Consider the following 23,268-nt stretch of genomic DNA (forward strand, 5'->3'; position numbering starts at 1 on the left):
ATTTCCTTGTGTTCTACTATGGGTCTTTCTCTCCAGGTGACCACACTGGAAGGGATGGGTGGCATGCTCACAGTGAAAAGGAAACTTGCCCCAATACAGCGTGGACCAGAATGCAATTTGTCTTCTTCACTGACAAGCAGCACTATCAATATGAATGAAAAGCTGCACACAAATTGCTTAGCAAGTGCCTGACACACAGGAGGCATTTAATAAAAGTTAGATGTTATTATTTTACTTCTATTCATAAGACTGATGCTTCTTTGCTCCCTGCCCACTTTTCCAGTAAGGATCTACTTTTCCCTACATTACCCAGGTGTTCTTGGACAAGATGGAACTCTGTACTTCTCGAATTCCACTTGTACACCCCAGGGGGCTTCTGAGAAAGCTCCAGGCAGGTAAGACACACTTGAAGTGTTCTCAGGTGGGTCTGAAGTACTCTGCCTGGGTAAACTGTCATCGTACAAAATCTGGTTTGGGGGGAGGTGATCTGAAATCCTCACTGTCAGTTTCAAAAATTTTCTCCTTAATAACCACTCTGTCCACAAACTGATTCCACCCATTTTCTGTAAACATGGTGGAAAGGAAAGTATTTACAACTCAAGTTCTTGCAGAAAGGTACAAAGTTCTCGAGCAGAGAGCTCTCCTAGCTAGGCAGGAGGACTGCTTTTGAATGCATCTCCTGGTGCTTGCTTAACAACATCCACTTGATTTTCTGCTGTATTATTCATTATCAGATGTGAAAAGCATAGAAGTCAATAGTTCAGTGTCTATTTACAAGGCTGTTATTGATATTACAGAGATAACTGCAAAATTTACACTTAACAGTTTCTTGTTTCTAACTTTTCTTTCATCTCCTCCTTAGGTTAATAATAATAAAGTGTAATGATTAAGAGATCAGGCTTAAGATTCAGGGTCCAAGGTTTTAAATCTTAACTTTGCCATTTTGCATGTCTGCAACTTTGGCCCATTTTTTTCCCTGAACTTCTTTATTAATAAAGTCAACTGATTAGTATCAACTCTACAAATTTATTGCAAGCATTAAATAAACTACTATCTGAGAAAGTGCTTTGTAAAATGTTCAGTCGCAAGTTTAGAAAATTCAATCCAAACAATCTAAGCAAATTGAGAATATATTGACTTACAAAATGAAAACAGAGCTTCAGGTATGGCTAGATCCAGGGGCTCAAACACTGCCACCTAGTCCAGATTTCACTCTAGTTTTATTCTACTTCCTTCTATGTTGGCCTTATCCTCAAAAGGGTTCTCCCTTAGTGGAATATGGTGGCCACAGTACTTCCAGTCTTTCCTTCTAGTTTCAAGTCCAGTAGGAAAGAAAAGCTATTTCTCTTTTAACAGCCAAGCAAAAATGTCACAGCATCTCATTGTCCCTGAATAGATCATCCCCAAGCCACTTGCAGCAAGGGGTGAAGGCAACACCACTTTTGAGACTGAAAGTGGCTTCTCAGAAGGAAATTCCAGAACAGAGCAAGGGTAGCGCTTTCTTGGACCTTAAAAGGAATACAATTACTCTAAACAAAACAGTAGCTATGATCTTATAGAGCTATTTTGAGAACTGAATGAAAATAAATATTTTTTTAATTGGATGAATGATTCACAATGAGAGGGCTATGGGGGGGGCTTGTAGGTGGCATCGGGAACTCAGAAGCTCATTCGTGGAGGACAACCACGCCCACCCACAGAATGCAAGCTCATTTGTGGAGGACAGCCACGCCCACCTACAGAATGCAGAAGTGCAGGACTGAACTGATGTGTCCAAGTCCTCAGCCTGAGGACCAAGCAGGGTAGAGGGCCGAAAGTCCTGAGTCCTGGAATTCTCCATCTTATCTTCTGGAATGGCTGCCTCTGGATGAAAATCTTTCATTTGAGATTTTTCTGCCAACCATGGGCTCCCAAACCTGGTTGCTCATCAAGATCCCTGGCTTTTAAAACTAAGTATTTCAGGAAGCATCCATTGTGATCAATTCATCTGGCCCAGGTGGGGCGCAGAGGCCTCTATTATCCAACAAGCTTTCCTGCTGCCAGGGCTGGTGTGGAGGATCCCAGGGGGCCCTGCCCCTCCTTCCCTAGCCGCACTCCCCACCATCCATGCTGCAGTTCTCTCTTTTCTCACAGTGTGCACCCCCAGGGGCCAGGGCTTCTGCAGCTCTGGGTCCCCAATGCACAGCATGTCACAGCCTTTTTCCTCCAGTGCACAGCCTGGCAGGGGGTGAGCACCCAATGGCCATTTGTTGAAGGGACCCAGGAGGACAGACAGGCAGCAGCAAGCTGCCTCCTCCCTTGTGGGCTTTTCTGGGAAAGAAAGCCTTCTATTTCTGGAAAAGCTGCTGTGATTGAGAAGAGTTGGTGGCAGCAGCAGAGAAAAGGACTTCGTGAAGGGAAACGCTGCTGGTTGCCCCAGACCAGGTACCCTTTTAAAAGGCTCCTCTGTCATTTTAAAAACAACAGTGACAATGACAGTGGCATTACTGTTATTGTCATTATTTATGACATACTAATGTCATTACTTAGGTTTGCACCCCTTGTGTGACAGTCTCGTTTCATCCGCACAGTGATCTCGAAGGATGGCCAATGTCACATGCCCATTTGACAGATGCTGCAAGGGAGGCACAGGGAAGGTGTCAGGGGTCAGGAGCACACAGCTAGGAGGCAACAAAGCCAGAGCTCTGCACTGTACCTGTGCTGCTCACCTCTTCATAGGGCCGCCAAGTTCTGGAGAAAACATCACTCATACAATTGCCAAGAGCCTGTGTTTGTCTTAAATACGTACCAGCATCCAGCAAAAATAAGCCAACAGCTGAGGAAATCAGAGGAAAATAGAAGGCTACTCATAAAGCAGTCATTGTACACCTCTCTAACCAGACTATTTTCTTTCTCGTGTTTATTTCCCTGCTGCGTGCTAAAGGTCACAGGCTACATCTGCAGAAGCGAGGGACGTCATGAGAAAGACTTGGCAAGGGAGCCGAGGATGGGAAGGGACAGGGCGGTGGGGACAGAGGAGGAGGAGGTGGGACGATTTTGCAACAAGGGACATCTGGCCGGCTTTTCCTCCCTGAACGGGCCCAATGACCTTCTTCCCTCCTGCTGACCACTCCCTGGGGCTGGCTCCCCTCAGCTCACAAACAACCCAGCCCAAGAGGCGGCTTGAATTCCTGCAGTCGCCACTGGTGCTGCTCCCACTCAGCAGGAGGAAAGGTCTCCAAGAAGGGCTGGCCAGGTGGGTGCCAAGATGAGGATCGTTCTGTTCTTCTCGGTGTATGCTTCTTAACAGCTGCCAGCTAGGTTGGGCAGGGGGCCTCATCTTGGGAATGGACTCGGCCATGTTCAGGGGCAAGAAACACTTAAGGACAGGCCTGGCTGCTCTGGAGGGGGAGTGACGCTATGGGGAGGAAGGCAATAGGTAGGAGGAAGAAGCTGTTTGGCCTTCCAGCCCTGAAAATGCCAGTCCAAGAGGACTTGAGCATCAGGAAAAGGAAATCATGAGACGCAGATTTCTCAGAGCTGCCACACTGGAGGTTGCCTGGCTTCGGGGTCAGAGCTACTGAGGAACAGCAGGTACCCTAGACAGCCAATGCTTAGGACAGGCATGAAGCCGAGGGCCTGGCCCAGCCACCTCCAGCTCCCACCAAGGGCTCCTTCTGGGAGTGGGTTGAGGGCTGAAAACTCACCCGAGGCTCAGGAGGAGTTTTCAGTGCTCAAATTCTTGCAGATACTGAGCCAAGAGGGAGGTACAGGCTTGGTGCCTTCCTTTGGTTCAGGACAAGGGCCTCTGCGGCTTCTCTCTGATAGCCTTATCATCCTCCTCAGAGCATGCACAGACTCTGAAGAAAACAGTTGGTGCATTCACCACGAAACCGGGCAGGGGGCTGTCCCAGAAGGCTGGGCCCCTCACAGGGGCCCCCAGGACAGAGAGCAAAAACCTACAAAAGTAGGAGCCAGAGTTTACCTGGGTGTAGGAAGCATTTTCTTTTTCTTATTTTCTTTCTTTTTTCGATTTAACAGAAAAACAGCTCCTTCGAATGCCCTTAAAAACAGCTCCTTAGTATTTCCTGAAAGACAAAGCCCACAGACACCCCAGACAGCCTGATTTTTGCTGTCTGCTTTGAAGGAAAATTTTTTCGGGGCAGAGCCCTGCTGGGCATCAGTGAAGCCCCAGGAGGAGATCCCCACTGGGAGAGCTCCGGGGAAGTCCCCTGCCCGCTCCTGAGGCAAGGCTTTAGTAGTAGGCCAGCCCATGTCAGAGGCTGGGCCCCTGGATGTCACTTTCTCTCCTACTCCTTGGAGAGTTGGCTGGGCATGTGCCACTTCTATGGTTTCTGTGGCTTTCTCGGCTGAGGTCCCAGTGTCTATCAGCAGCTTCTCTGCTGAGGAACTCCACACACCTGGGTCCGAGCCAGAGGCCCTAGCTGGGTGCTTTGTGATGTGGGGCCTGAACTGGCATGGAGGCTCAGAGCAGACTGAATTTTAGCAATCCTAAGCCTCTCTTTTCAGCCTGTCAGCAAACTGCTAGGGTGAACGTTACTACCCCAGCTCCAGATGAGAAAGCTCAGGCTCAGAGGGGAGGCAGGCCCATGGATAGTTTGCAGTCCGGCATTTACTCTGCTGCTCTGTACAAAATATGACAATGACAGCTAACTCTTAGAGCTTAAGGGACAGTCAGGCTTTCAATTCATGAAGTGAGTTCCAGAATCCATTCTTGTAATTGCCATACTAAATAGCCTTCCCATGATGGTTCTGCAAAGAAGCCAGACCCAATCCTGGATTTGTTTTTGTAAATCGCACCTACTTTGGAGTTGGTGAAGGCCCTTGAAAGTGCATTCGACCTTCAGACTAGTTTTTCAGAGGCATCATGAATCCCTCTGGACAGGTATTAAAATGTGGAAAATTGTCTGGCTTATAAATATATCACTTAGTCCTCAGCGTGCTCCTCAGTGGTGTGACTGGCCTTATTTCACAAGGAAGGAGCCTGAGGCTAGAAAGTTAGCAGCCCTAGAGCTCATAGGAGAGTTGGCCCTCTGGACCTGTGGATTCTGCATCTGTGGATTTAACCAACCTCAGATGGAAAATGGACCCTCAAGGATTTTTTTTGTTTTTTGGTACCAGGGATCAAACTCGGGACCTTGCGCTTTCGAGGCAGGCCGCAGAACCACTGAGCAAAATCCCCGGCCCATGGACCTTCAAGTTTTGACTGGCCTGACATACAAATAACTTGGGTTATGACTGGAATTTTAGTTTTTAACTTAGGCACAAAGTCTTGAGTTACAACCCAAATACCGGCTGCTTATCCTTCCAGATGTTCTCAGATACAGATTTAACCCTTAAAGAGTTCTGGAAGGAATATTACAACATCCTTTCCTGTGTGGGGTTAAATGAGAAATCCTGGGCCAATGTCTGTCTAAGGACTCTGAGATCTGCCTGTGTACAGGAGAGAGACTTTGAAGGCCGTGTAGAGGAGCCTGAACCTTCAGTTGACCAAACTGAGTTACAAACAGGCCTCGAGAATGAATTGAGTTCATAAGTTAAGGGTGCACTGTACTTGGGAAAAAACAAACTATGTCTGTACTGAACATGTACAGACTTTTTTCTCATTATTCTCCAAAAAATACAGCATCACAACTATATACACAGCATTTACATAAATGTAACAAGTAACCTAGAGATGCTTTAAAGTGTAGGGGAAGATGTGTGTAGGTTATGTGTGAATACTCTGGTGCTTTACATAATGCACTTGAGCACCCACAGACCTTGGAATCCACAGAGTAGGAGGGGTGCCCTGGAACACCAGGCTTTCACTGAAACTGAGGCTGCACCATGGCTGATGTCATTGAGATTCAAACCTGGACCTGACTCCACAACTCCTTGCCAGGCCCCAGAATCTTTGAGCTTCTCTTTACACAAAGAAGCCCCCACCCCACTGAATTAGAACCTCCTGGGTGGGGCCAAGCAGCTGGTTTTAAAAGCCAGACTCTGATGTGGAGTCAACAGTCGGCCTGCTCATCTCCCTCCCCGGGGAGATCCCCTCCCCAGACCAAGATTCTGATCATCTGCGCCCTAACACTGCACTGTCGGCAGGCGCCAGCTTGCATCTTCTCTCAGCCTGGGCCACCATCTGTCCCCCACTGGTGTCCCCTGCTAGAAACCTCAGCCACCCTCCACTGCTCGCTCTCCCTTCCTGCCGGTGCCACTCAGCCCTCAGCCCTCTTGCTTTTGGAAAAGCTCAAGACATTTCCACCTGCCTTAGGATCTCTCTTGGCTTTGCTGTGTCTCTGTCCCTAGACGGATGAGTCCCATCAACCTCCCCATCCTCTCCATCCACAAGGCCCAGACTTTGTCCTTTCCTCCTTAAGACTTAGTGAACTTTCAACATTTTTGAGCAATTTTAACTGACATAATAACTGTGCATATTCATAGGTGCCCAGTGACAGTTTGATACCTCTGATACCGTGTCATGTTCACTACATATGAAGGGGCACATTTGTCTCTTCACTTCTCATTTCTTTGTGGTGAGGACATTCAAAATCCTGTCTCCTAGCACCCAATGCTGAACTTTTAAATGCTGTCATTACCCACTTCTCTGCTCAGACACCTCCTCCCACACCAGCCCTGGCCACCATACACACACCTGCTCCAACCCTTAACACAGCAAAGCTGCCCCTCTGTTCCTGGCTCAAAGTTTCCTCCTGAGCCTCCATTGTCTATAGTCACAGAGGTTGTGCTCTGACCACAGTGAGCTTCCCCCAGCCCCCAAAAGCTGCCCTTTCATTCCCATAAGCATGTCCTGAAATGCCTCCTGCCTGAAATGGCCTTCCTGCTTAGCTGGAAAACTCCTATTCATCTGGTAGACCCCAACTCAGAAGGCATCTCCTCTGGGAATCCTTTCTGGAGACCCCCATGGGGATGAGCACGACTTTCTCTCTTACCCCAGCACCAAGGCTCCAACTTCAATCACAGGATTTCATTGGAATGGCTTGGTGCCCTGCCTGCCACTCCCTTAGGTGACCCCTCTCAACCTCCCTCAAGGTTATGTGTCTATTTCCTGGTGTGGGCCCAGGTGCCAGGGGTACCTATGATTAGGCCTGAATTTGTATCTCCTAAGGCAGGTTTCCTGGCTGTCACTGGCAGGATGTGGAAACAATGTGTCAGGCAGGGAGACTAGGAGGCTGAGCCTGGAAGGGCCCCAGACACCTGGGTGGCCCTGACTCTCCCTCCACGCTGGTGAGCAGGACTCAAGAGCACCAGAGCCCTGTGAGCTTCTCCAGGTGGGGGTCTCACCATTTTTACAAGCCCTGCACCTCGCCCAGTCCCCTGGAGATAAAACAGGCCCCAGAGAGACATCTGCCAAACGAATGTCTGCTGGGCCAGGAAGGCCTTTGGGGGCCCTGGGAGGTGGGATGAGGTGGATCTGACCGGGGTAGGGCCTCTGAGACTATTTCAAGTGACCGAGCATACTCTGCCCGTCCCTGCCGGGCTCCCCTTAGGTGCAGACCCCGGCCATGCTGGCTTTGCTGTGTGGCTGCCTGCTTCTGGCAGCCCCAGCCGTGCACACCCTGAGCGTCACGGACCTGGCGAAGCCCAGCCCCGAGCTGATGGAGCAGATCCACGACATGCACACCAAGGTGACAGACATCTGGCAGGAGCTGACGCAGTGGCGGGAGGCCGCCGGCGGGCCAGACGTGGGGCTCCACGCAGTGTGCCACATGCAGCCATCCGCCACTCTGGACGCCGAGCAGCCCCGCGTGAGCGGCCTGGTCCTCTTCCGGCAGCCCGGGCCCGGGGCCAGGCTCGAAGCCTTCTTCGACCTGGAGGGCTTCCCCGAGGAGGCCAACAGCTCCAAACGCGCCATCCACGTGCACCGGTTCGGCGACCTGAGCCAGGGCTGCGACTCCACCGGGCCCCACTACAACCCGCTGTCCGTGCCGCACCCGCAGCACCCTGGCGACTTCGGCAACTTCGTCGTGCGCGACGGCCGCCTCTGGAAGTACCAGGCCGGCCTCCCCGCCTCGCTGGCCGGCCCTCACTCCATCGTGGGCCGCGCCGTGGTGGTCCACGCCGGCGAGGACGACCTCGGCCGCGGCGACACCCCGGCCAGCGTGGAGAACGGCAACGCGGGGCCCAGGCTCGCCTGCTGCGTGGTGGGCGCGGGGGGCCCCGAGGCCTGGGCGCGTCAGGCGCGGGAGCACGCGGAGCGCAAGAAGAGGCGGCGCGACAGCGGGCGCAAGACAGCATAGGCCTGCGGGCTCCAGCGCGCATCAGGAGCCCACCGCCCGCCCTGCCCAGGACACCCCACGCACCCCGGCTCCCCAGCGCCCTACCCTCGCCAAACACCTGGGCACCCGGAGACCCCTTTGAGCCCCGAGAGTCCTCCCTGCCAGGACAACCACGTGAGACACAACACACCCCACGGGCCCCTCCCAGGACACCCCAACACGCTCTCCTGCACCCCCAGAGGCCTCCAACCCAGTCACATTCGTGTGCCCCCAAAGCCCTCCCTTCCAGGACACCCCCTCCCGCGCACTCGGAGACCCTCGGAGCGGAGACACCCCCGTACACTCCCCTGTGCCCCAAGACCCCCACTAGGACACTCCTGCCCACCAGAGTGTCCTCCCTGCCTAGACAACCATGTGCACCCGAGACCCCCGCGTACCCGGAGACCCCTCCGTGCCCAGAACACCCCAGTGTACCCCAAGGGTCCTCCCCACCCGGACACCCTCATGAACCCGCAGAGCGTCCACACTGGAGATACTCTCCGTACTAGAGACACTCCCACCATGGACCCCGACAGCCTGTGTGTGCAGAGAAAACTCTGTCTGCCCCTAGGTCCTCTCAGTCTTCGAGCGCCTCTCCCTTTGTACCCAGACACACCTTTCTCCTCGTGGACCAAGATGCCTCCCTCCCCCACCCTGAGGGCCACCCACGAGCTCCAAGCCCCCCCCCCCCCAGTAACTCTCAGGACCCTGCCCAGATGTGCCGAAATACACATCCACCTGGGTGCCTCCGACTGAGGTCCCTCTCCCTCCTGTACCGTAGTCCACACCGCCCCCACTAATGACCCCTGAGAGCCCTCTCTGCTCTGAGGAATGAAGACCTCCCTGTGGGCTCCTCCTTGGCCCTGGGAGACTCCACCCCAGTTGCCTAGCGACCCTTTCCTGCTCATCACCAGTCTGGTGGTGCGGCCCGGAGTTACCCCCACCCCTACCCTCAGTCTTCTGCTGCTTCCCCAACACCACCACCCTAGGAGACCTGCACCTTAGGATCTTTGGCAATCTCTGTTGCACAGTAAAAACGCAGTAATTCAGTCCAGCACCCAGGCCTCCCTTGGTTCCTTTTTTTATTTGAGTCTTCCCTTCCAACCAACTTCCTTCCTCCCTCCCTCCCTCCTTTTTTTTCTTTTTGGAGATGGCAAAAAGATATCTCCCAAACCTTTGCAGGACTTATTCCCTCCTCCAACCCTGCTGGAACAATGTTCAGTCACTGACTGTTGTGCCCTTTCCAAAGGATTCCCATGATGGGAATCACCAGAATCAGATCAGGCAAAGCAGCCCGTGTTGGTGTGTGTGCGTGCAGGTGTATGTGTGTGTGTATGTGTGCATGTGGATGTGTTCCATATATATGATATTATACATGTCCCAGAGCTGTGGAAACCAAAGCAGGGGGAGGAAAGCCCATTTGCAGGAAGCGTTGGGGTTAGTGATTCTACCAGTGGAGCCCCTGGCCTGGGACGGAATGAGGCCAGATGGGACTCACGTGGGCCTGCGGGGGCTCATGTCTGCCTGGAGTGTGTTCAGCCAGGGGTCCATTGTTTCCCAGGCTTAAGACGGCACCAGTGAAGCCACGTGCCCAGGCAGGTCACCGTGGGTGAGTGTTGGCAGCTGGACCTGTCAGCATGCTCCAGGAGAAGAAGCAGCAAAGGCAAGTGGAAGCCGGGCAGGCTGAGTTTGGCTGGGCGTTGGTGGGGGTTCCAGCTCCCCTTATGAAAATTATCGTCTGCACATAGACTAGAAAGTCTTGCGTGGACATCTTCATCCACCAAACCGAAGCACCTGGAGTAGCTGCCTTCCCAGCTGCAATGCCCCCCCCCCCAACTTCCATTTCTCCTGGGCTCATCAGGCTGTGAGTCAAACTGAACCACAGCCAGAAACCCATCCCCAGTGGTTATTTTTACCTCGAACTAGGACTAACTTGTTATTTTAAAATCTTTTCTTGAACTCAAGTGACAACTGGAGAAAAAGGCTGTTGCCTTTGCTCTGCCAACTGGTCCTTACTGGTGTGAAATATTCACTGGAAACTCAACTCGGCACTAAAGGGAATCAGCGAACAGAGCCTCTGAATATCTTGATCTTAAATGGACGTGTTTGCCTGTCTCTACCAGAAAACGAGGCTGCAGTTCCCCAAGAACACATGGTGGAGAGGAATCAGATGCTCTCCAGATTAGGGTTAATCCAGGACAATAAGGGGGCACAGATTGTTTTTCCACAGGGGCTGGTGCTGCTCATCCCTTCTTCTGCTCTTAGTTTCCCTCTTCTCCACCCTTGACCCTGGACAAAGCGGAGGAGACACCCATGCAGACCCATTCCATTGCTGTTCTGCCTGTTCATGGGAACGGGATCGGCAAACTATCCTGTGGGACCCGGGGATAAGAAAGGAGGAGGAAATAACAGCACAAGAGCACAATTGTAGTTCACTGTAAGGACAAAGGGATGCATGTAGTGGGCTTGATCGAAAACTGTGATGAATGCTTAAGAAAGATCGTTACAGTAAAAGATACATTGCTGTTAATGGCCCTCAGAAAGCTTCCCCTCGCTGTGAACACACTGATCTCATCCTTCTCGCCACTTGTTCTGGAAGTCCTCTTTCTTGTCTTTAGTGGTAGTGCCGTGGCTATCTCCGTGTCCTGAACTGATTCGAAATGTTTACCTTGCATAGTCATTTTGGCTGTGGGGAAGAGCCAAAAGTTGCACAGTGCCAGATCCAGTGAATAAGGTCGATGAGGACGCACCGTCGTGTTTTTATTTGACAGAAGTGATGTGCCTAGAAAATGGCCTCAGAAATGGCCAAAAGGTTTCATTCTCCATCGTGACAATACTCTACACCACACATCACATCTAGTATGGCAATAAAAACCGTACAATGTGTCTTCATCCACTTTATTCACTAGATCTGGTACCATGCAAATTCTGGCTCTTTCCCAAAGTCAAAATGACCATGAAAGGTAAACGTTTTGAATCAGTTCAGGACATGGAGGCAGCCAGGCCAGTAGCACTGAAGACCCTCAAGAAATAGGACTGCCGGAACTGCTTCAGAAAGTGGCAAGAACAGTGGGATGAGTGTGTTTGAAGTGAGGGGGAGGATCCAGAGGGAGATTAATGGCAATGTGTCTCTTACTGTGATTCTTTTTTTTTTGGTACCAGGATCGAACTCAGGTCCTTACACTTTCGAGGCAGGCGGCAGAACCACTGAGCTAAATCCCTGGCCCTGTAATTCTTAAAAATATAAACATTCATTGTATATTTTGATTATACTTCATGGCCTCGTGGTCAGAAGCCCTGTTTGAACCCTGAATGCTACATTTCCATGCTGTGTGATCTAAACAACTCACTTAACTTCTCTGAGGCTAGGTTTTCTTTCCTGTAAAATAAGATCATATACTGGATTGTATATGATTGTATAAGATGAATACAAGTGTTATTCATGAGAAGTGCATAACATGACACTAATAAGGATCTAGTTAATAACAGTGGCTACAGTCAGGAAAATACCAAGTCTACCAAGAGACTGGGCTACTATGTGAGGAAGCAAATGCCGCACAATGAGAAGGAGCCAAGTGAAGGAAACCTCTGAGGTTTCTAAGAAGAATTCCTGCAAGCCCGGAGAGGCAGCTGAGGTGGGCTCCACCATCATAGCTCTTGGTGGGAGGGGCCTAAAAGGAAGAAGATTGTGAGCCAGAAGGCAGACATCTGGGTCTTGGCAAAGAATCTTATGTGTGTCACCAAGCCCACCCATTGGACCCGACTTGGCCCCTGGAGTCTATTTTTGCTGTTCTCATCTTACAGATCTATTTTGTTAATCTCCTTATATTTGCTGTTTTGACTTTCCAGCCAGCTTGCTAATCAGTTTGCCCATTTGAGTCACAGGGTTTGCATTTGTCACTGGGACCTAAACACACACTTGTTTTGATTTCTTTTTGTAAAATTAGAAGCGTTTGATGTAATGACTCTACCTAGACACAGCTGGTATAGTGAGAATAATGCTCAAGTTTGCATAGTTTAAACACAATGTAGACAATAATTAGAAATGCTATCTTTAGATATTTAGGATAAGCTTTTTCTCAGAATTGCAGTGAATTTTTTTTCCAACTGGGGCTTTTTAGTGCATATACACAGAAATACTAAAAACGTAAGAAAATAGAGCAAATCAGTGAGCACTTTGGTCAACTTGAAAGACTGCAGGAAATAAACCAACTGATTTTAGATCTGCCTTTTTTGACTGAATGCATAAAATCTTTACATTCACTGTATTTTTCATGGCTACTATATGATCAAATAATTTTAGGTGACAGAGTACAACTGACAAGTCTCTACAATATGCTGTAAGCTCAGTGCTGAGAATGACACAAATAATACAGATAATTAATCACCTATATCAGGAAAATCATCACATTTTTATTTCAAGTAAGAACAAGATATAGTCGTGCTACAAGGTGATCATAGAACCTAATACATCAAGGCCTGCAAAGGAAGAGAAGCTACTTCTTTTTTTACATAAAACTACAAAATAGCAGCTGGTTTTTAAAGTCAACTGTTTTACATTTAATAGACTCATTGGCCTCAGCTAAGATCCCACAATGTGCTCCTGAGCTCACATAGATAGATTCTCCAAAGTCAAACTTCCCAGTGCTATGCAGACTCCCCCTATGTATCCAGAAGAAAAAGACTCGTTTAGCAAAAAGGTGATAAGGAACAGAAAGCAGCACATCTGTATCTCTCAATTTAAATTGCCTTCATGCTGGATGGACTCGTTTGGCTTTGTTTCTGTGCACAACAATAGTATCGAGAGAGGAGTCCTTGTTTTTCTCTGCTTCTCTTTCTAATTAGATTCACTACCGAGTTCCTAGCTGCATCTCTCTCTGCAGTTTTCTCCATTCAGAAAGCCATCTGGGGAGAAAGGAATGCATTAAAACTGTGGGCTGGGGGCAGTGCTTGGAGTTTTTGACACCCTAACTGGGGTACCGTTGGTTTTTATCAAGAAAAATTATCCCAAATGGAGACTTCTGGAATGAAATAGAGGGAGAAGGTCCTCCAAACGAGGCCTTTTCCAAAGAGAAGTGGGGCACCAGACACTCACAGGGTGCCGGGAAGGCCAGGAAACCGGGAGAGCACCTGCTTTTCAGAGGCACAGAAAACCCAAAGGGCAAAGCCATGGGGTTGCCGGAAAGATGGGGGAGAAAAGCTCAATGGGCGAATAGCTGGTCTTTGGAATTCCTTAGAAACCAAACCTCTCATGCTCTGTAGTTGACTGGTGCACACGTTCCCAGTGGGAGGAACACATCACAAAACTCTCCAACATCTAAACCGCTGATGGCAGAGCCCATTTCTAGAACTTCGAGTAGAGGCAGGGGTGTATGCTTGGGAGCAAAGCAACAATGAGGAATCTAGACGAATTCAGTTTATTACGGTTGCCAACAGACAGGAGGCTGTGGGGTGAACTGAGCAGAACAGCACCGGGTCAGGGCCTCCTAGGCCGTGAGGCTTGGGTGGTGGTAGACATGAAAGCAGAGAGACGGGGAAGGAAGGGGGCAGGAGAGGCACGGGAAGGGAAGGAGCCAGGGATGAGAAATGCCTGCTTTACAAACACCGATCCTTTCCTTGGGCCTTAATCAAAAGAAAGACAAATGTGCCTCTGTAAAACTCCACACCTAGTGGCTTAGCTGGCAGGTGCAGAGCAGCCACAGGGAGCAGAGCGCACCAGCAAGTGTTCATTAGGAGATGTCCATCCTGAGGCATTTATCCACACTCCAAAGTCTGCTGGGGTCTCAGGAGGACCAGCAGGCCTGCAGAGGTAGGGACAAATCCTCTGCAACTCAGGGCGACCACAGAGCAGCCAGGGGAGAGGGAAGATGTGGTTTCCTCAACAAGCCTAATATTCTGGCTTTTAACGCAGGGACAAAGAGAAGGTGTGAGGCCCAGAGGCAATGCCACTCAGGTCTCCTTAAATCCAAACCTCTAAGACATGATTTTGTTTTGGTAGTTACGTGTCTAGGACAAGTCCCCTCCCCAATTCAGAGGGTAAATCCTGATGCACCTAAACCCATCGTCATACCATCTTCTTGTCGAAGACTGGCTTTAGACACAGGTATATGACAATTCTGAGCAATGAAAGGTGGCAGGAACTGGGCTTCTCGCTATTGAAACATACACATACACATGTGGGGAGAAAATTCCTTCTGCCTTTGGATATATGTGAGAATGAGCGATGCCTGGAGCCATTGTAGCCATCTTGTTACCATGAAGAAGTAGCTGACATGGAGGCAAGCAGAGATGGAAAGTTGAGACTCAGATCATCAGTGTCTTTCTTGAAGGAAACAGTCTTAGGATGCTCTACTTCCGAAGCTCTCGTGATGCAGTAGAATCTACTTCCCTATTGTTTAAGTGTCTGCAGGTGTGACCTGTTGCTGAGTACTGTGGCTGGTGCAGGGCTGTCTGGTGGAGTGGGGGAAGATTGCTACACACGTTCACAACAACCTTTAAAAAGACAAAGGACGACCATGAGTAACTGCCAAATCTCCCTTCAATGGCTATGGAATGAAACACACGCGGTGGGGATGGCAGAGGTACGACAGTGTCACACGTGTGAACGGTGTCACCATGGTAACCTATGTGACAAGATCAAATCTGTCTCCCATTGCATCTCATAGAGCCATCCAGACTGATGGCACACACAGTTAAAACTGCAGCTCCTCTGGCCCCAGCTTCCCAAACCCCAGCGTCTCTGGGACTCAGTTTCCCTGGCCCCGACAGGCCATGTCAGGCTTTATTACAAGGCCCACTTTCCAGAAAGTGATTGACAGGCCCTGCAGAGGTGCGTCTGGCTGACTGTGTGGCAAACCAGAGCTTGTGTAGGGTGAGAGTTTTTCTTTGTGTAATTCCTGCATTGTCTGGCTGTTTCCTTTGGTTGCTCTGTGCAGTAGCGTTGAGCAACTGCAGCCAGCCAAGGGCCAGTCCAGCAGGGTGGCTACTTCTGTGAGTGCTGGACTGGGTGAGCACTGCAGCTGCAGAAGTGACTCACCAGGAGGGGACTTGATGGGAGTGCAGTGGAATGGAGGAGGATGAGTGGAGTCCTGGGATCACATGTGTGTCCCTGCACCCCAAAGCGGCAGGGCACCAGCTCCACCACGCTCCTGTTCTGCCAGGCAGGCGGCCTCTGGGGAGCTGGGAGAAAGCAGCCAGAGGCCCCACAGTGTGCACCTGAGCAGGCACTGTGATGTCTGCCAGCAGTGTCACCAGAGATGTGACCTGGCAGGGAAGTGTCGGTGTGGGCTGGCCTCCCACAAGCAGGTGACACCTAGGACACCTGTCACATCAGGTTTTAGGGTGAATTTCTAACCTCTGCTGCCCTGGGAGCCTTTCTTTTTCACCAGGAAGGTGTCTGTGATGAGACGCTGGTTCTCCGAGGTGTTCTGAGCGGTGGGATCTGGTATCAGGCTCTCTGGGAGAAATGAACTAGGTCCAGCTCCTAGCAAGTCCACAGCTCGATGGCACTGCAGTTTCCTGCAGCCCCAGATGCTGCGTGGAACTGCTAAATCTCATCCCTAGAAGAACCAGGTAGCGATGGCCAGTCCCTCCTTTCTTCCCCTTGGACCTTGCCCTGGGTCCCTCGGTCCCCTCCTCACACTGAGCTGGATGTGGTCTTTTTGTTTTCCTCTCTCTTTCCCCTCCAGGGCCATGAGCTCTGTGTCTGGTCTTTCAAATCCCAGTACTAGTGGCACTGAGGACATAGCCTGCACATTCTGTGGAAGGAGAAAGAGTTCAAGGTTTGGGTGGTGTAGGACAGTAGACTGACCCAACGCCACAACCTGCTCTTTCCCAAACCCAAATGGCCTCAAAATCCTACAGATAGCACAGGTTGAATAAAGCAAACAAGTATTTCTACTTCTAGCTCTCATCTCTTCTCAGAAGCAAAGAATTGGACCTCCACAGGGAGTCCCCTTGTCGTTCCAGACCCTCCTCTTCTGCCACTTCCCATCAATTAATCCCCCAGATTTACAGGCTAGAAGACTCAGCTCCAGCAGTATCAAACAGCCCTCAACAGGGGCTATAGCTTTCCGACCAGAAGCCCAAGTTTCTCAGCCACTCAAGTCCCTTCCGACCCACCAGCCAGCTCCTTGACAGACAGTGCTGGTGGCAGGATGCCAAGAACACCCGTGGGAGGTCCACGGCCTGCCAGGCACACTGCGCCCCGTTACACCTTTCTGTCCAGCCACCTCCCCATTACCAGACCAGACTCAAAACTCCATCCATTTCCAGCTCTTCACATAATTTTGATCAACAACATTAAATGCTAATAGAAAAACATCTTATCTCTAATTAAACAAATGCTGACACAAAGACAGACACCGAAGACCAGCCATATGGCAGCCTGGCCCTGTTCACAGCAGCACATCCTCAGCAGAAAGAGATGACACCAGAGAAGCTTGAGGACCCGCGTTTAATAAATCACACCCCCCAGGCATCGTCGGGATGGTCACAGTTTGCAAAAGGACCCGAGCCATTCCTCACTCACAAAGGCTGAGGTGTTTTAGGAGAAAGCGACCTGTGCAGACATTCTGACGCCTCATTCTTTTCTTGCCATCCCTGGTGCCTGCAAAATGTCACCGTATTGGACTCTGTTCCTCTTCATGTTTGCACGCTTGTGTCCCCACCTTCTGAGATCCCTTTCCCATCTTCCAGTACAGTCGCTTCAGCTGCTGGCTGGGCCAGCTCCAAGCTGTCCAGGAGGGATCTGGGGGAGCTCCCCTTGGAGGCCAGGCCCAAGGGGGACAGGCTCCCCCGTCCCTCCAGGGGACACTCTCTCCTGACCCCTTCCAGTTCTGCTGCCGCCTGCTCCATTGTCAATTTAATTATTTCCCTTCCGAGCCTGTTTACTTCTTCCTCCTCAGAAGGTAGCCAGGGTAATGAAGGATGAAAATGCTTGCGCTGGCTCCCGTGGCTCAGGTTTGCTGGGGAGCTAACAGTAGGCCTCCCAGCATCCTCAGGCGCTGTCAACGCCTCGGTGGCAACACAACTTTCATCTCCTTCCTGCTGCTGATGCTCCCCTGAAAGCAGAGCAAAGACAGTGTCAAACCTCTGGCAGCATTCAGCCCTTGCCCTGCCTCTCTGCCAACCTATCCTCGAGAGAGATCACTCCTGTGGCCCTGTGGTAGGGACCTGCTCCATGCTGGGCACTGGAGCCCAGGGGCTACACCTGCCTGGGTTCATAACCATCCTCTGAGGGGCCTGGGTGGCTCTGGCTGCCTCTCTAAGAGGGGCTCCTTGTCCTATTAAATATTCAAATAGAGGACAAAAGTTTTGTCTAGGTAGCTCCGGGAAGATTTGAGGCTCTTTAGCAATGAACAGTTTCCAGCTGCCTTCAAGGAGGGAAGCAGGATAGTTGGGGAGGAATTTAGTGCCACCCCCATTCTCCATCAGCACCTCATTCTTTGATGAGGCCCCTGATGTTTCCTGACTTTCAAATAAAAGATTATTTGTAGAAGCAGCTTCCCCCCTCCACACTAAATCCCTGTTCCTAAACTCATCTATATAATAGAAATTCTAGAGCTACAACTAGAGACTGGAGACCAGGAGGAGTCCTGTGGGTCAGCATCGTCTCCCCATTTCCCTGCTCACTCGCTTTGTGGTCGGAACAGCCCATGTAGCCTCTGTTCTCAGGCCCAAAGTGAGGGGCAGGACTCCCTGGTGTCCCTTCCAGATCTGATGAGCAACAGAGGCCCAGCCAGACTGGGGGCAGGTGGGTAGAGCCAGCTCTTACTATTTGGCTGTTGTCCACTCAATGCCAGGCTCTGTGTTTCCCAGAAGCCAAACAGTGATGAAGCAAACAGCACAGACAAACCACAGGCGGGCCAGTTCTAGCCTGTACACAGGTCCTGGTCAAGGGAGCAAGGGCCCTGGGAGCACTTCCTGGTACTCCTGGATGGACCCGCAGGAGACGCCCACTGTGGTCGGGGGCTTGCTATCAGATGAAGGCAGGTGCATGTGCAGGGTGCAAGCCGGGTGGTGGGGAGCTGCAGAGCTGCAGGAGGCTTAGGAAGGAAGCTGAGCTTGTTCGAACCAGGACTGTTTTCCTGCTTATACCCTTTTATCAAAGCCTTGCTGACTCAGGATCAACTGTGATTCCTTTCCCATGGATCTTCTGCAAGGCCCTTCTGATCTGCCCCTGCTTTCCTCTGCAGACTCATTTCCCAGTTTGGTCACATACTCATGTCCTCCCAGCCACATGGCATGCCCTTCAAGTCTCTGCATGTACCACTCCCAGCTGACATTTCCTGGGTGCTCTTCTGTGCTGGGCAATGTACCAAGTTCTTATTCTAGAACTTAAATCCACGAGAAAAAGAATCACACTGGACTTGTCCACATGCTAACACATTCTAAGCATTCAAGAATAGCTTAACATTACACCTAACTCTTCTTTTTTAATGGAAGTATAAGATCTGTGGAGAGATGTGGACAAATCTTAATACTCTGTGCTTGTTAGCTTTCATTGCTAAGAGACACCACAATGACTAACTTATAAAGAGGAAGGCTTCTTTCAGCTCAAGTTTAGAAGTCCCAGCCCGTGACCAGTTGACTCCATTGCTGCGGACTGGGCAGCACATCATGGGAATGTAAGGTGGGAATGTGAGGGGCAGCTGGCCTCATGACCAGGATGCGAAAGACAGAGTGAAGAAGAGGCTGATGTTACCATCCCTTTCAATCCCACATCTCCAACGACCTAAAGACCTCCCTCGAGGCTCCACCTTATGAAGGTCTCACCACCTCCCAGTGGTACCTCCCTGAGGACCACGTCTCCCTCAAAGGGCCTTTGGCAGACATTTAAGATCCAAAGTGTAGTAAGCACAATGAATTTTCACAAAGCGAACACACTCATGTAACCAGCAACCAGGATGGAAAAAAAAATCACCAATTCCCTATAAACACTTCCCAGTCTGGTGTGCCAGACTCTCATCCTAGTCACTTCTCTACCAAGGGTAACCACAGTCCTACTTAGAACACCAGAAGGAGTTTCACCTGGTCTTTAATTTTATATACAGGAACCTTACTGGGCATGCTTGCTTGTGTCTGGCTCCTTTTGCTGTCTACATGAGGCTTGTAAGATTTATCTGTGCTATTGTGTGTAGAATTTGTTCATTTGATTGCCCAGTTTTCAACAAATATTGAATGAAGACAGGCAATTCACAGAAAAATAAATGGATATTAAACATTTTAAATATTAAACATTTTAAATATTAAACAATTCATAACATCACTCATAATTAAAGCAATTAAAGTTACAAAAGGATTTAATTTTTCATCTATCAAATTGGCACAATTTCAAAGGTTTTACAAAGCTCAGCATTGCTAAGGATACAGGGAAACAGGTACAATCCTATAAAGTAAGACAACAGAAGGTAGTAAAATTGTTTTATAGGCCATTTGGATAATATCTACTACAACTTAAAAGCATTTATCCTCAGACATAGTGATTCTATTATTAGGAATCTATCTACGGCTATCACCCCATATATTTCAAAACACATGTTTCTGTACACTCACTCCAACCTTGCTTTTAATAGTAGAAACCTGGAAGGGATCTGACGGGCTGCCAACAGGGGATTATGCTTGGAAGTACATTTGCTGAGTGGTAAAATTCTTTCCAGAGGCACAGGTTGAAGATCCTCGATTGGAAATGTTGGGACCAGATGTGTCTCAGATTTCAGACTTCTTTGGATTTTGGAATATTTGCATACACACACTATAATGAGATCTCTTGGGGTGGGACCAAAGTCTAAACATGAAATTCACTTATGTTTCATATGTACCTTATACACAACAATATTGGAAGTAAACTATATTGGAAGTAAACTATATTTTTAACCTGTGTTTTCACTGCAACCTGTCACCTAAGGCCAGGTGCGGAATTTTCCACCTGTAGTATCCTGTGATACCCAAAAAGTTTCTGATTCTGGAGCATTTCAGAATTCAGATTAGGGATACTCAACCTGTTGGCTAAAAATGTAGGTTGGCCCAGGGAACAGTCTGAGGACCAGGGTAGGAAGCAAGGGTAGAGGAAAGCTTTAAATTCAATTTCACTTTTTTGCAGCACTTTTTTTTGCATGCTTGTATTACTAGTCTCATACAGTAAGATGTGCAGCCTGCAAAATTCTACCTGATTGTGTTCAAATGCAGCTTAAAACTTCTACAATACAATCATTATGTCTGTGACCCATTTTAATTTTAATACAATGCATAAAGGTATTTCTGAATATGACTAGTATGTGCTTTTAAACATTTAACTAAATAACTAGATGCCTTTTAAAGCATTTATTTACATAATAAGTGTTTCAAGTTTTAAGAAACTTAAAGCCAAGGCTGGGGATTTAGCTCAGTGGTTCTGCTGCCTGACTCGCAAGCCCAAGGTCCCAAGTTCGATTCCTGGTACTGAAAAAAAAAAAAAAGAAAGAAAGAAAAGAAACTTAAAAATGGCCACATAGTTGATAACATTTATGTGCAGACTGCAAAGCAGCTTGCAGGGAGGATTTTGAATGTTCCCAACACACACATACACAATAAACATTTCAGGTCCCAGATACCAATTACCCTAACTTGATCTTTCTACATTTATTGAAATGTCACACTATATTCTATAAATATATAAAATGTTTATGTGTCAATTAAACAGTTTAAAAAATTTTTAAATGGCTGAGCCCTGGTTAAAAAAAAAAATTCTGAGAAACTCCGACAGAAATGAAATCGTGAAATGAGATGGCCCGTGGGACTGAAATGAAACTAGCAGGATGAAGGACAGAGCCCTGGGGAACAGCATTCTGCTTTCGCTGGGGTGGAGTCTGTGGGTTTCAACTGAGCAAGGCAGGTCCTGGCTGCTGACCTCAAACTCCACAGCTCTAATCCTACTGACACAGTTTTGCTTTTCATATTGAAAAGAAGTCATTTCATTTTTTTTTATGACAACAGATAAATCTCAGCTACAGATTTCCAACCAAATCCACTTTATACTTTCTAAAGTCTGTATTTAGTCATAGGCAGCTCTACATTACTCTCTACATAAGGGTTGTACCTGGAAACGGGGCCCTGTCTTAATGTCTTGATGAATACATGTTGTTGTGTCTTAATGAATACATGATTTATAAGTGAATGAAACAAGCCTTGGTTTTTTAAAAAATGCCTATTTGCATCTGGTCAGCCAGGCTAACAATGCATGTTAGATCCTCACAGGTTCCTTTGCTTCCAGCCACCTCCACAGGCCTTCCCTAAAGCTTCACTGCTCAAAGTGGGGTCTGGGGCCAGCAGCACCAGCAGCAGCAGCATAACTTTGCAGCTTGCTGGACTTGCAGGGTCTCAGGCCTCACCCACATCTATAGGTTCAGAATCTGTGTTTTAATAAGATCCCAGGGCATGTGGGTGTACACCGTGGTCTGAGAAGCACTGTAAGCTTGAAGTACAAATCCCACCATGCCTTTGTCCAGCTATAAAACCTTCAAAGCTGCTCGTGTCTCCAAAACAAAGCTGAAGCTCTTAATCTGGCACTCTATGCCCTAACACCCATCTCCTTTCTACTCAATGTCCCAACTTCTGTTCTTCTATCCCCGCCCTTCAGCCATATCACCCCTTCAAGGGGCACTACCCTACCCCAGTGCCTTTGCTTAGGTGGTTGATTCCCCCAGGACTACAGTTCCCCTCTATATCCAATGACAAACTGCAAGAGTCAGCCCTTTCTCCACCTCCTCTGTGAAACTTTTTTGATTAAACCTAGTCACAAGTCATATTTTCGGTATCTGACTTCCTAAAAGGGTATGTCTGGATCTCCTAGAGAACTTGGTGGTTTGTAGTTTCCCCCCTCAAATTGTAACTACCTTAAGTAAAAAATCTTGCCCAGTCAATTTTTTTAAACTGGCCAGTGTTCTACAGTAGGTACTCATATAGCTCATTAAAGGTGTGAATATATGGACTTATACATGAATGCATGAACAAGTGAATATCTTAACACACATCTTTATACACAATGCCTTAATATATGAGAGTAATCTTTGAATTTACAGTATTCATTTCAGGTTGTATTCAGGTTGCTACCCTAAAAGTTCTTAAAATGGTATTTTCTGGAAAAAAAGAGATTTCTAATTCACACATTTAGCTACATCGAAGGTAGCTCAGGGAAGCAATAACATAAATTTTGTACTAACAAAAATTGTTATGGTGGTTGTAGAGGGGACATGAGACACAGTGAGTCAGAACGAGCAACTTGCAGCCTTGTGGGGAAGCTTTATTCAAAAGAAGTAAATTATGGTACTTTCTTCAACTAAATTTTTCACCAACATGAGATGAATAAACTCCTTCTGGAAATTACTCTTATGAAATTACTTCTTCCAGGACACTTACTAGTATATTCTAGTGCCCCTGAAAAATTAATTAACCTTATTCATAACAATCTAACCCCTAAACCATTTGCAGTGTTTTTTTTTTCACCATGGGTCAGGTGAATCTTCATTTACATCTAAGTGACAGTGGCCTAAATTATACCAAGGCCTTTTGGTCGTCGGTATTTTTCCCTTGTGCCATTACATTCCGCTCATGTCCAAACGTATGGATCTGTTTTAAAAATGGCAAACCTTTGAGATAACTGGAGAGAAATGTTTAACTTTTTTGAATGGGGGAAACACAGCTGTCACCATTATGGGTTATGATACAGCCACCATATAGGGAGAGATGAACACAGGCTGCAATTCTATGGCATGGTCCTGTCGGGCATTTATTTTTTCTGAGAAAGGCTGGATCTTCAGACCCTGGGGACCATAAAAATTCAGGAGTCAAGCTCTGGGACTGTATGATTGGTCAACAGCGGGATTTACCAATCTATTCACCCCTCTTGTCAAAATATAATCAAGTTGTCAGGACATGAAGAAAAGTTCCTGAAAATGTTCCAAAGGTTGAGCTGTCACTGGGACCCTTGGGTACTTTGTGTGGAGCAGAATCCCTCTTTAACACT

The 23,268-nt window shown here is 48.5% G+C and overlaps 2 protein-coding genes across 16 annotated transcripts in view; one reads left to right on the plus strand and one right to left on the minus strand.

Annotated features, from left to right (window-relative positions):
• The first annotated feature begins 3,066 nt into the window (after positions 1–3,066).
• On the plus strand, positions 3,067–9,321 carry Sod3 (superoxide dismutase 3). Its single transcript, XM_004847205.4, has 2 exons — positions 3,067–3,235; positions 7,497–9,321. The coding sequence occupies exon 2, from the start codon at positions 7,512–7,514 to the stop codon at positions 8,244–8,246; it is 735 nt and encodes a 244-aa protein (XP_004847262.1). The 5' UTR covers positions 3,067–3,235; positions 7,497–7,511; the 3' UTR covers positions 8,247–9,321.
• Positions 9,322–16,705: 7,384 nt separating this feature from the next.
• The window catches only part of Ccdc149 (coiled-coil domain containing 149), a 100,401-nt gene continuing 93,838 nt past the window's right edge, over positions 16,706–23,268 (minus strand). For all 15 annotated transcript variants that reach the window (XM_013073126.3, XM_021260216.2, XM_087187416.1 and 12 more), the window contains one exon: positions 16,706–17,326. In XM_013073126.3, coding sequence (XP_012928580.3) covers positions 16,908–17,326 — 419 coding nt within the window. In that variant the 3' untranslated portion in view covers positions 16,706–16,907. The remainder of the gene's footprint in view (positions 17,327–23,268) is intronic.

Source organism: Heterocephalus glaber, unplaced genomic scaffold (assembly GCF_053883595.1).
Source record: "Heterocephalus glaber isolate CG9 unplaced genomic scaffold, H.glaber_assembly_v1.0 deba00001509, whole genome shotgun sequence".
NCBI lineage: Eukaryota > Metazoa > Chordata > Mammalia > Rodentia > Bathyergidae > Heterocephalus > Heterocephalus glaber.